This window comes from Aulostomus chinensis, chromosome 23, assembly GCF_037954235.1.
Source record: "Aulostomus chinensis isolate RoL2024-O1b breed Wild chromosome 23, RoL_Achi_v1.0, whole genome shotgun sequence".
NCBI classification, from domain to species: domain Eukaryota; kingdom Metazoa; phylum Chordata; class Actinopteri; order Syngnathiformes; family Aulostomidae; genus Aulostomus; species Aulostomus chinensis.
Window position 1 is genome coordinate 5,018,563 of NC_141342.1, and position 13,405 is coordinate 5,031,967.

A 13,405-nucleotide genomic window follows, 5' to 3' on the forward strand; every position below is an offset into this window, starting at 1 on the left:
TATAGCACGGGTCACATCTGCTGTGGGATAATGACAGGGGTAAGCCAAATGGAACATGAAGTATTTGTGTGTGTGTGTGAGTGTGTGTGTGTGTGAGTGTGTGTGTGTGTGTGTGTGTGTGTGTGTGTGTGTGTGTCTGTGTGTGTGTAGGTGGGGGTGGGGGTGGGGGTGGGGTTGTGCACGCGTCGTTGTTAGGGAGGGGGGACTAATGAGTCTCCTATGAGCTATTATTTGCAGCTCTGTACTCTGCAATAATAAAAGCCAACATTGCAGAGCTCCCTAACTATAACCCCCACCCCCCCCCCCCCACACACACACACACACACACACACCACCTCCGGCCCGCACCCCACCCCCACAACTTGTGATACTTTGAATCATGACTTTCATTCACATTCTTTGTCACGTGTCCCAGATCGCTCTCCTCCTGGAGGAATCCAGCTGACGCCTGGATGCGGGTTCGTCCTGCGGGTCGCGATCAGCCGCGCGCTGGCAGCTGCTCCGTCTACCGTCTGAGCCAATTATGTAATCAGTCTTAGAGCGCAGATCGAGGCAGATCCAAATAGCGCCAGTGACCCACATGTTCCCCTGCTGGTGGAGTCGTTGGTGCTGCCTGCACTGCTTCTGCCAGAAAGTTGCACCTGAGTCAGTGAGTCGCGCTGGATGAGCGTATCAATAAATACCGCTGGAATTAGACGCGTCTCGGAGCATCGTGACACTCCAATCAAAGGGAGAGAGAGAGAAAGAGAGAGAGAGAGAGAGAGAGAGAGAGAGAGAGAGAGAGAGAGAGAGAGAGAGAGAGAGAATCCCCTCGAGATAAGCCATGGCGCAGGACGCACAGTAATCCCGTGGAGTGGAAACAGACCCGCAGCTCGGCTTGGATGTGGAAGGTTTATCCCTCAGCCCGCCGGTGCCAGGGTGGGTGAGTAAGTGGGTTCATATCCTGGATGTCACGCAAAAAATTAAACCAAGTTGCTGTGATTTGGTTGGCTGTTTTTTTTTTTTTTTTTGAGGGGGGGGAATCAATGCGCACCAGACGCGCAACATGAGTGAGGACGAGGACAGCCGCGCGCACTGAGACTCCCGGAGTTAGTATGACGGGATGTGAGCTGAACTCGCGGTAGAATGGCCCCTTATCTCTCATGGACCTCTGAGGGATGGCAGCTTTTCACCACCACCACCACCACCACCACCACCACCACCAGCAGCAGCAGCAGCAGCCTCCGAGCGCGGACCTGCGGCGGCTCTTCCACCGGCTCACCCTCGCGTCCTCCCTCAGCATCCTCTGCTTCTCCTTAGTTTATCTCCTCACCGGGTGCTGCGAGTCGGTGCTGACGGACAACTCCGACATCAAGACTCCAACGCAGGAGGTCCTGGTGTCAGGATGGTCGCTGGAGAGGAACGGTACCCGGGTGGAGCCGGTTGGCGCGCTCAGCGCTCTCCCCGGGCTGGAGGCCAACAGCTCGGGGAAAGAATGGACAGCCACCCGGAGGTTACCCCAGGCTCTCATCATAGGGGTTAAAAAGGGAGGCACCAGGGCCCTGCTGGAGTTTCTCCGGCTCCACCCGGACATCCGGGCTCTGGGGTCCGAGCCGCACTTCTTTGACCGGCATTACGCGCGCGGGCTGGACTGGTACAGGTAGGAGCTTCATGAAATAACTTTCATTAACTTACACTGTGTGTATGTGTGTGTGTGTGTGTGTGTGTGTGTGTGTGTGTGTGTGTGTGTGTGTGTGTGTGTGTGTGTGTGTGTGTGTGTAGTTTTCTTTCATTCCCGTAGAGCCAATTAGGAGCCTCGAGCTTCCTCCTCCGCGTGTTGTTTGCATACCCAAACACGTCCGCAGCGATTCCGCCGTGGTTTAGGTGACACTCAAAGGCAGTCCGCCATCTGGCTCCGCCAATCTGTGTTATGTGTGCTTTGCTTGTTGTTATGCATGTGTGTCTGTGTGCGTGCGTGTGTGTACAGTGGGCCTCCCAGGATGAGTCCTCCCAGAGCTGCAGAGTAATCATCTCTGGAGCCGGAGCCAGATGTTACTGTTGTCATGTGGCTCTGTTCTCAGCCTGTTCCATAAAAACTTCAAATTCTCAGAAACATGTGAAGGAGATTCAGGGGTGGAGTCGCTCCACCTGGTTGGGGGCCAGGCTCTCCTCAGCTGAGAGGACTCATAGGTCTGTGCTGCTTCCTGCTTTATTTCTGCTTTGTGTTTTGTAAACTGATGCACCTACGGACCCACCAGCAGGCTCCTGATATGATGGATTAAAAATGCATCCAAATCTGGCCTACGCACCAGTTTACAGTCTATTACCAGGACTCAGAGGTGGCGCGGTGGGATGCTGGGTGCCTGTTTGGCATCACCGAAGCCTCTGACGGCGCTAACGTGCCATTGATAGGTACTGGGTGACGCTGATGTGACCACCAACCACAGCTCGGGGACGTAAACGGGGCCAGAAAATGATCTGGAGGCACTGACAAAGCCACTGCACCCTCTCCTGACAGGGTGTTAGTGTGTGAGGGTGTTGGTGTGTGTGTGTGTGTGTGTGTGTGTGTGTGTGTGTGTGCGTGTGTGTGTGTGTGTGTGTGCGTGCGTGTGCGTGTGCATGTGCGTGTGTGTGTGTGTGTGTCATACCAGGTGATGGGAGTGTGACACCAGATTGTCACGTCTCCCTCTCAGGCCAGATGGGGCTCCTGGCAAGTCGAGCTACTTGACATCACTGTCAGCTCTGTCAATTGACCTCTGACCCCAGGTCAGTTAACACGGGGAGTTAATGATGTGTTCACACCGCTTCATAGCAACCAGACGCACAAAGGAGAATCGCCCCCTTATTTACTGACTCATTGACAAAAGGAAGCAAAGTCTGCCGGTGTCACTGAGAGGATCTGCTGGTTCTCCCCTCAGATTAGGAAAATAAAGTTGCTCTTCTTGCTCCCACAGCTGAAAGTTGGAGCTTCACCGTGTCGTTGGTGGATGTGCAGCCTGAATGCTGTTGCCACGAGCGACGCACCATCACATCGGCGTACGCAGATATTTGTCCTTTTTTTAAACCTATCAGTTTCAGTCTGATATGAAGCAGAGAATCAGCATGGTTTTTGCTGATTGTGATTGTAATGGAACATTTGGTACAACATTGTTGTTCTGGTTTGAACTCTGCGGTTGAGTGCCCTTAAGTTGGAGACGCTGTTGGCGTCTGATGAACTTCTGGTGTTGGACTTCCTGCTTCTGCACCGAGGCAATAAGTTGCTATGTCTTCTGTTCAGAAGCGTTGGTGTCTGGCAGGTGTGAACGCTGGCGAGAGGTCACCTCCTGTTTCCTCTTATCCTATGACAGCAGACTCTGTTCTCATAACCTTAAAACGTCGGCGGATGTTAATCTGCCCGGCAACAAAGATAAAATCAAAGCTCAAGCGACTCTGTCCTCAGTGGACTTCCTCTGCACATGACCTGCTGCGTTCTGACCATCGTCCCTCCTCCCGAATGGAAGGAACGGCTCAGGCTCAGCAACGCTTGGTTCCAGTGGTTCTCTGGTCTCACCAGAACCCGGAGCCTCTGGGGACAAACCGACAGCGTCTGTCTTGACTCCTCCACCACATGATGAGGTTTCAATGAGCTTTTCTGAAGGTTTCAGAGATGAAGACAAATGTTTTCGACCCACTTTGTGTTCATGTGTGTTGCAGCAAGAGTGAAACGTAAATATCACGTCAGATAATATCAGAATATTGGATGTTGCTCCAGAGTTCAACAGACACAAACATGATGAGGAACCGTGAAGGTTTCAGGTCACAAACAGAAGAAATATTTGCATGTTCATTTATTCTGGAATTCTTCATGAGGGAGGCGGAGGCGCTCTCAAGCGTCTCAATGAGGAAGTTCGCTCTGAAAAGAAAGGAAGCAGGCGCCTCGTCATCTTTGTTGGCGTGCATTGGTGAGTTTGGTGGCATGTTGGTGCTACACGGTATTTTTAGTACATGGATGTTGGTGTGGCGCTGGTACTTATGAGGCCTGTTTTACTTCTGTCGTTATCTCTTCAATTTCATGTGCCCATAAAAAGAGGAGGAGGTCAGAGTGGACACACGTCAGTCTGGTTTTGTCATTATTATTATTATTATCATTATTATTATTAATGTCTTTAGGTATTTGAACATGTTCCATGTCAGCGTGACGACAGAGGACTGATGTTGCTGCTCCAACGTGGATTCACTGGTGACAGCATCGAGATCAAAAATTTAATTTGAAAATACAACTCAATCAGTAATGTGTGTCACCTTAGAGTCAGTGACTGTTGAAGGAAAAAGTGTGAGCGCTCAATCAGCTGTCCAGTATGTTTTACTGTGTTACCTTTGCACGAGACAGACGTAGTCGTGCTCAGGCAGAGACGTCGATGACGACAGAGGCGCATCACAAAGATGGCCGCCTCTCCCCTGTCCCTGGATGGATGTCGGAATCACCTCCGACCGCTCCTACGCTTTCATAACAGAAGGGCAAATGGAGGTCAGCCGTGGAGCCGACATCCCATTTCCTGTATAGGTGCTTCTTTCTGTCACGGAGAAGCAAATGGATGCTGAGATATCCTGTACCCCCCCCCCGGGTATGACAGTAAAATAACATTTAGCTTCAACAGGGCAATTGAGATCAGAGCCCCTGACAAAGATGCACTAATGGCGTTTGGAGAGGAGATTGGATCTGGAGTGGCGCTGCGATGAGCCCAGAGATGGACTGGAAGTTTCCTGCCCAGCGTGTTTTCAGGGATCAATACTTCTATCTCCTGGCTGTGACCTTGGGTTGACTCCAGCAGCAGAGTGGTTAGCGTTGGTCAGCCAGCTTCTGTTACAATTAGCAGGAAGCTTTATCCCACATTGGCATAATCTCTCCACCTCGGCACACTGGGGTCGAGTTACAGCTCTCTCGCTCTCTCTCTCTCTCTCTCTCTCGCTTACGCTTCGGAGGCGTCCGGTTAAATCGCTCCGCTGAAAATTCCCATCTTGCCCGTGATGCTCTCTGGCTGAAGGATGGTGGGACGTGAACGGTGAAAGAGAGGAAGGAGAGATAAATGGAGGGAGGAGCGATAAGGCTCGGCTGAGCTGGAGGTCAAAGGGTGAGCAGTGTTACTGCAACCTCGCACATCTCAGCTGACCTTTGCTTCACCCTGGGGAACGTCATCTGAGCTGGGCGTGCGTGTGCGTGCGTGTGTGTGTGTGTGAAGGCTGAGTTAAGATTCTGTCCGTCTGGAGACAGTTGTGTCCTCCAGACAGCGAGGCTGGATGTATTTTGTTCTCGAGGTACAATAAGATTTATCGATATGTTATTGACTGAGTTACTGGCAGAGCTCTCACTGCAGAGGTGAACACCTTCCTGTGTCTCAGCACACTTTTATTTTTTCTGGTTGTAACTTACCATACGGGTACATTACTGGTTGTTAGTTAATGCTGAGTTAACCGTTAGCTATGATTGGGTTTCTGCAGTGTTGAAAGATAGATGGAGAAATGGAGCCGAGCATTAACTAACTGTTGTTTCCGTCTCCTCCCTGTTTTTTTTTGGGGGGGGGGGGGGGATTGAAGATGGGAAACAGTTCCGTGTTCCTACCAGATTCTCTCTGAGCTCCTGATCCCTCGGCTAAACCCTGATTATTTTATCCAGATCATCTCAGCCCACTTGTCTGCGTTCCCACTGGAACTCATGAGGGAGGGTGGTTTGATATCCGTCAAGGGTCCCTTCTTTGGTTTTCGGTTCGTCAAACGAAGCGTGTGTAACGAGCCAAGGGAGAACCAGTTTTGAGATCAGTCAAAACGCCACCTGGTGGCAACAGGAAATTACATTCTTTTTGACCTCACTTTGAAGTCCTCCCCCTAGTGGGTCACCCAGGTCCATCTTAAATTTGGTCAGAACCCCCTTCAGAACTTGGCAACGGGTCACTGTGAAGACCGTGAGGTTTCATTAAACTAGGTTACTGTGGTGTGGCGGCCATGTTTGATACCTGACCAGAGAGGAGAAGGGTGTAGTAACATCACGTGGCCACGTCGCCGGCGAGAGTCCCTGTCGACATCCACAAGCTGAATTTTAGTCAAAGTCGTCACGCCAGCCAGCAGGAGGCGGAGCAGCAAAATGGCGGTGTGGTCATCGAGTGATGTACAGCGGCATCATAACATTACTGGGTTTTACCTCCTCCTCAATGTACAGAGCACACACACACACACACACACACACAGGAGCGTTGAAAGTCCGATGCTGCAGTTTGTCCCCAGCGACCAGAGCTCGTGTCCCTCTGAGGACGTCAGCGGCGAGATGGGAGGGAGGGAATGACTCCACCAGCAGCTGCAGTGGCGCAGGTTCATCTGCACCCGTCCTGAGCGCGTTAAGGGGGCCTTTATTCATACCCATACATCGGCGGCTTTGTCCCGCAGCCACGCAGCACATGGCACTGCTTGTGTTTGTGTGTTTGTGCAACGGTTTATAACTGCCATGCAAATAACAGAAGAATGGCTGCCAAAACATTTGATGCAGGGCAGGATTCAGTCGGAGGTAACGAGGGCGGAGTTACGGCGCATCAGATTTGTTGATCTGGGGGGGAGGGGGGGGGGGGGGTTGATTGATCAGGAGCATTTAAAATATGCTAGCAATTTTTAAAATGTTGCCAAAGTGTGTTTGCTGTGGTTGTGTTTGCGGCGTGGGGTTCAGGTGTCCCATCCCAGTACTGTACTGGAGGTGATCACCATACGGCCCAGACGGGTGGGGCCATCAGCCTCTCATTAAGGACGTCCCGTGGGACTTGAGAAGCTCAAACGGGGGAGTCCTGGGCACCTCCATGATGGATGTCTCCTGGAAGTGGACAGGGCACAACCATAATAGACCGACCCCTTAATGGTCCCCCATACAGAGGAAATGGATGAGCGGTCCCCCGATAACACACTTAAGCATGCAACCACACACACACACACACACACACACACACACACACACACACACACACACACACACACACACACACACACACACACACTCTCATCTTTGTATTTGACTCATAAATAAGCAGCCAGGTGTGTATAATGAACCCAGTCAATACCGGGCTCTTTGATGGTTTCTGTCTTGGATCAAACATCAAAGATAAACAGTCCAGATTTTACATATTTGATCCAGCACTCCTCAAATCCTCCTGATCCCTCGCTGCAGTTTTCCTGCTGTACATGTGATGAATGCTGCAATTGCTTCACATCACACTCTCTCTCTCTCTCTCACACACACACACACACACACAGACACACACACATGCTACATGACGCAGCATGCTACTGATGGGGCTCCAGAGGGTCCTGGCTCTCCCAGTCTCCACCTGCCACTCGTGGTTCCAGCTGAGGCCCAGTGCTGCTTCATTATTCTCCGGCCGTCCCCTCACATTCAGACCTGCTTGCATCACTCAGCTCAACCCGCCGCCGCTCCTCTGGACCATCCGGCCTGTGCACGGGTGCCCTGAGACCCCCACAGGATCAATAGCCAGTGGCCTGGGCCGGTCACCAGGGAGGCTGCATGAAATATTGGGAAATGGATGACAAAAGAGATGTTCCTCAAAGGCAAACAGAGGCTTATGATAATCTGCAGGATAATCCCGGTGTTCATCACGCTGGATGTTTGATCTCACTCTCAATGGCCAATGAGCAGCGTACGGATGTTGCTAAATCAGGACGTGTAAACTGCCAATTAATTCAGCTGTTTTTTTGTGAGGGCTTTCAGTGTCACCAGCTGGTTCTGCTGTGCCTCTGTCAGAGGTCAACGCTGCCGGGCCGCCACAGAGCCCCTCACTGGCCTCGTCCAGCCGTTCGTAGGAATTCACCTCAGGTGAGTCTCTGCTTTCAGAACTTCAGAAGAAAAGATGTCACAACCAGCCTGTTAGCATCGCTCGCTCCACTCACACCCGCGGGACTTGACCACGACGCAGCACTCCTGAGGCACCGCGACCCAGAAGACTGACAACCGTCACCAGCTGACTCATAGCAACCAAAACGAGGTGATGTCAGTTCCTGTACATCCCACAAGCCCCGAGCCACAGGAGGGAGTCGTTGGGACGATCGCAGACATTTTGTGTTGTTTTTTTTTTTTGTAAAATCTTACATTCCCAGTCTAGTTTCTGGTGACAAAATCAAGTGTTAGTTCCAAGACGTCGTGGCGTTCACGTGCAACTGTACTACCGGCAACAGAACCGGGTATTTTTAATGAAACATCTGCAGCCTTGTTCTTGGCCACAAATCTGGGTGCTTTCATCCAAATGTTGGCGCGTTCACAGCCGCGTTTCTGGCAACAAAACAAGGGTTTTTAATGATAAACTGTGAAATTTTCAGTAGCGGTTCTGGAGTTTGGAGACATTCATAGCTTCAGGCTAGGAAGGAGGGAATGGATTTTGAAAAAAGTAACATTTTTCTTTATTTCCCAAACTTTTCTAAAAGCTCACAAATCATATATGTCATGTGTTTTCCTGATGATGCGCACAGATGAAGCAACTGAGTGACTGAATGTGATTCATAAACGTCACGGCGGTGCAGGACGGGGCAGCACAGGAGCAGCTCAGCTGAACCTTTGGTATCAACCCAAAACAACCAAGCCACTGGGAACTAAACTTTGATGAGACTGAGGATTCTCAGGGGGAGGACAAGGAAGTTGAGGAGGAACAAAACACACTGGAAAAAAAGGAGGGAAGCAGAAAAAGGGGCTGAGGAGGGAGGTGAATTTAAGTCCATCACTCCAGGTCACAGCCTGCGTGGCGCAGGACTGATGGGTGGAGATGCGTCCTGCATCACGCATGCTCGTCACGCTAACATTGCTAAGCAGCCTGACACTGCGATTCACGGATTAAATGTCTTCATTTGAGTTTTTGCATTTCTCATTAGGTTTCCTGGATGAAAGTATCACGGGGGATTATTGAAACTCTACATCAAACCTGCAGTAGCTTCTTTTCTCTCTCCGAAGCTACAAATCTGCTCTCCAGTCAGCCGGTGATCAAGTGAAAGCCTGCCCCAGTATGACATCATGTTGCGAGCCACATGTGTTTAGTTATTAGAAAAGCATCGGTCCATTAGTGCGTCTGTGCAGATGTCACATGTTTAAAGGAGACCTTTCCTTTGACGAGGCTCTCAGGGGCTCTCGTTGGCTCTTTGTTCCAGGAGCTCTCGACTCTGGAGCTCCTCACGGACGGATCGCTAATGGAGGAGTGTTAGCATCCACTCCCATCACTCCTTCATCCGTCACCCAGGCTGGCAAATGCTCACACACACACACACACACACACACTCACACACACACACACACACAAAAGGAAAGTCTGCCACACCCAACTTTTATGGATGCAGAGAGGTGTTTTATGTGTCTTTTGGATTTCTTATAAAATGTGTGTGTGAGTGTGTGTGTGTGTGTGTGTGTGTGTGTGTGTGTGTTAGACTGGGAAAACATCTCCACTGGGAGGCCAGAGGCTTGATAGCAAAACGCTGGACTGACTGAATAATGAGTGTATGTTTGTGTTTTGCAGTGTGTGACTCTGTGGGTTTGTGTGTGTTTGTTGGTGTGCGAGTACTCCAGTGTGCATGCCTTGTGTGGAATATCTATATCTGTGTGTGTGTGTGTGTGTGTGTGTGTGTGTGTGTGTGTGTGTGTGTTACAGACTGTGTGGCTCCTCCTGCTCAGAGTATTGGAGTTACAAAGGAAGTCTGCAGGCTAAGTGGTGGTAAGCGCTGCCTCACACTGATCACATGGGAGAGGGTGTGTGTGTGTGTGTGTGTGTGTGTGTGTGTGTGTGAGATTCATAAAAGCGGACCGTTTTGGGGGGGTGGTGGTATTGACAGGATCTAGTGTTGCAAGTGCATCTGATACATCAGCCGATACGGAGGACAGACAGAGCGTCCCGTCCACTCCGTTCGTTTGGAACCTTTCTGATCGGCTCTTGCAGTTTTGCGATGAATTCATGAAAGAACAACAGAACCTCATTCATGATGGAACATCAGCACCGACAGAACCCACTGTGCTGAATGTGCTGGAGAGTTATGAACTGACCTTTTTGGGCAGTTGTGTTGTTGTGTTGCTGCAGCTTTTATTAGTGTTAGTACACATGGCTGCTCCTTCTGGAGTCACAAAGAACAAAGCAGGACTTGAACTCTCAACCTGCTCATCCAACGCCAAGTGTGTGTTTTTGCTTGTTCGCTGTCAGTCAACAGCATGACGGGACCCTGCAGACTTGCTGCTCAGTGGACGATTCGATGAATTCCAGCGGCGTCTCCTGCCTTCGCCTACAAGGTGAATGCAGCCAACGCAGCATTTAGTAAAAACGCTTCCCAGTTGGTTGTGGTTCAAACATGCGAGTTTATTAGTGTAACATCTCAAAGCTCCTACGACAAGGAGGGCTGATTCAGATTCAGTGGCTGTGCGTGCATGTGTGCGTTCTCGCTACACTGCGTGGAACAGAATACACATTTAACCAACAGAGTGAGGACATTTTGGTCAGGCCTCACATCGTCAAAGGGCTGTTTAAAGGTCAAGTCTTGGTTTCTGGGTTTGGTTTTAGGTTAGGGTTAAAAGGTGGTGCAGTGGATTTTCAACAGACCTTTTAAAGTGTGTGTGTGTGTGTTTGTTTGTGTGTGTGTTTGGTTGGTCAGTCAGGTGTGTGGCAGGTGTGTTGGCAGATGCCCCTGAGTCCCCAGCTGGTCCTGTGGGTCCTCTTAAGTCATTAATTTCTAAATGAGTCCCATCTGCCGGCCTCCTTGTGCAGAAGTAGAGGTAAGAAGAAAGACAGAGAGAGAGCGAGAGAGAAAGGAGAGCGCGTTCTGTTTATGTTGTCATCCATCTGTGTGTCTCTTGATAACGGCCAGCCTGTCAGAAACGGGTGCCAACATATCAGGAGAAACGGCTCTAGCAGGTCGACAAGTATGTTTACTCTCTCTGTTATTCGTCTGTTAAAGACAGAAGTGAAATGGCGTGAGCGTCTCCTCCACCTCACCATGTGTGATCTGTTCTTCCAGAAGTATGATGCCCAAAGCCCTGGACGGCCAGATCGTCATGGAGAAGACGCCTCGTTACTTCGTCACCGTAGAAACGCCAGCGCGGGTCCACGCTATGTCCCAGGACGTAAAGCTGATCGTGGTTGTCCGTGACCCGGTGACCCGAGCCATCTCTGACTACACACAGATCATCTCGAAGGCGCCCGACATCCCCCCCTTTGAGCGCCTCGCCTTCAAGAACCACACCTCAGGTACACGCCTGGGTTCCACACATGGAACAATAGGTTCTAAATGCTGAAGCTCTGGTTTCCTCATCTCTAAGATGAAATGCGACGTTAAAATCCTGCACCATTGCTGCAGTGTGCTAATAACCCAACGTTAGCTTCGGCTGCTAGCAGCTACGTTTACACTTCAGTGCCATTAAAGTGCTGCAGAACTTGTAGCTTTGAGTTGCCGCAGATCAAAATACAACATGACAATGCCACCTACTTTTGATGATGACCTGCAGAAATCCATCATCCTGAAGAACTCCATGATGCCTCATTAACCACACACACACACACACACACACACACACACACACTTTACCCTGTTTCCAGCCTTCGTCTCAGCTTATTCTTCGTCTCAGCGCCGGTAATCTACTGAAATAGTCACAGTTCTTGCAGTCTTCTTCTTGCAGAATGAATCCACATGGGGGAGCAGGGACAGAGGGGTTCTTAAACCTGGTCCAGGACCTGCTCCAAGCAGGAAGGAGGGCCTATATGAAGGCCTATGATCTGTTAGTCCCTAGGAAACAGGACTAGCTATCCCAGTGACCATGCTAACACTGAACACTGTACCCGTTCTTCATCTCCAGGTCAGATCGACTCTCTGTGGAGCCCACTGTGGATCGGCCTGTACGCCCAGCACCTGGAGCGCTGGCTGGCCTGGTTCCCAAGGAGTCAAGTCCACCTTGTGAGTGGGGAGAGGCTCATCTCCGACCCGGCAGGAGAACTGGGGAAAGTCCAGGACTTTCTGGGCCTCCAGAGGATTGTCACAGACAAGCACTTCTATTTCAATAAAACAAAAGGCTTCCCGTGCCTGAAGAAGCCGGAGGGCAGCAGTAAACCTCACTGCCTGGGGAAGACGAAAGGCAGGACGCACGCCTCGATCGACCCGCACGTGATGCAGAAACTGAGGGAATTCTACAAGCCCCACAACCAGCGCTTCTATCAGATGGCGGGCCAGGACTTTGGATGGCAGTGAGGACCGGGGAGCCTGCTAGCAACGTGTGGCTTCTGTTAGCAGCTTCAGGGCGCAAAAACTCATCAGACTGAGTCATCAGAGTTGATGATTCAACCCAGTGTTCACCTGTCAATCGTGATCGTGTTTGTGGCAGCAGCAAAGGTGCTGACAGTGTAATACAGCTCTCTTCTCTCTGATGGGGTGGGCGACATTCTCCCACCACAGGCGGTTGGTCACCAAGACGTGGTTGCCATCGGTTACACCTGTGAAAGTGGCGCTGTGACAGTGTAGCTTCTAGTGTCTCTGGTCTGCAGTTTAATCCTGACGCTGTAGTTGATAGGCTGTAGTGGCACCACGTACGCAGCACAGGTGCATTTTTACATTCCTCACTTTCCATAACCTCCATTTTTGTTTGTTCTTCACTCTCAGTGGTTAATAAATGCAGGGCATCAATGCACATCGTCCTCCACGTGCTGTCCCCGCCAAGCCTGGATGAATCTTTCCTGCTGAGCGAGAGACTCTTCATGTCAGCTCAGTTGTGACTGAGTGGTTTTGTATTCGTGAATAATGAATGTGGACGGACGGATGGAAGTGTGCGTCGCTTGCCTCTTCACCTACAGGCACATGCTGTATCTTTGCTAGGCTTGGGTTAGCATCCCACTGAGAAACGCCTCTACGCCGTGCAGTGAACGGAGCGACCAGGAAGAAGCGGTGAGCTCATCCTTGGGCGTTTGTGGGTGTTCCTTTGGATGAGACGCGGGCAGCGTCCCGGCGTTGGAACAGTGAGGCCTGCTTACAGCGTGGGCTGTTTTCAGTTTGCATGTATTTGCACTGGTTTGAAAGCATAAAAAATAAAACTATTTTCAAGCAAAGAAACGAAGCAGTTCATCGAGTGCTCCTCGCTCATCTTAGGGGTGTTGCTGGCTGCCATCAGGGACACGTCCCTCCTGAAAATGTTAGCATGCACTGTTTCAACAGGTACATTCAGGTGTGTTTCCTCCCATCCAATCACCATGTACTCAACTCAGGTCATCTATGAATGTGTTGTGTGCTGGAAATGAAGGTTTTACACAATGGGTCTGCCACAAGTATTTGAAAATAAGAATCACTTCGACCTACATTTATTTAAAGTGATAATTCACCCAAGAAGGCTTTTTGTCCTCCAAGTATCTGCAAATCTGTCTTTGGGTCACGTGTTTGTTTCCCCTCCTGC

The 13,405-nt window shown here is 50.5% G+C and overlaps 1 protein-coding gene across 2 annotated transcripts; it reads left to right on the forward strand.

The window, feature by feature from the left end:
• Positions 1–604: 604 nt before the first annotated feature.
• On the forward strand, positions 605–13,078 carry hs3st3l (heparan sulfate (glucosamine) 3-O-sulfotransferase 3-like). 2 transcript variants are annotated; one of them, XM_086196260.1, is made up of 4 exons: positions 605–922; positions 1,014–1,639; positions 10,990–11,219; positions 11,825–13,078. In XM_086196260.1, exons 2-4 carry the CDS (start codon positions 1,158–1,160, stop codon positions 12,211–12,213), a joined length of 1,101 nt encoding a protein of 366 aa, XP_086052386.1. In that variant the 5' UTR covers positions 605–922; positions 1,014–1,157; the 3' UTR covers positions 12,214–13,078. The 2 variants fall into 2 exon arrangements, with proteins under 2 accessions (XP_086052386.1, XP_086052387.1); XM_086196261.1 differs by having other exon boundaries at positions 605–918.
• The last annotated feature ends 327 nt before the right edge of the window (positions 13,079–13,405 follow it).

Coding starts and splice junctions, on each gene's coding strand:
- hs3st3l (XM_086196260.1), top strand. CDS start 1,158: ATGGCAGCTTTTCACCACCACCACCACCACCACCACCACCACCACCAG. Junction 1,640..10,989: donor CGCGGGCTGGACTGGTACAG/GTAGGAGCTTCA, acceptor CTGTTCTTCCAG/AAGTATGATGCCCAAAGCCC. Junction 11,220..11,824: donor CTTCAAGAACCACACCTCAG/GTACACGCCTGG, acceptor CTTCATCTCCAG/GTCAGATCGACTCTCTGTGG.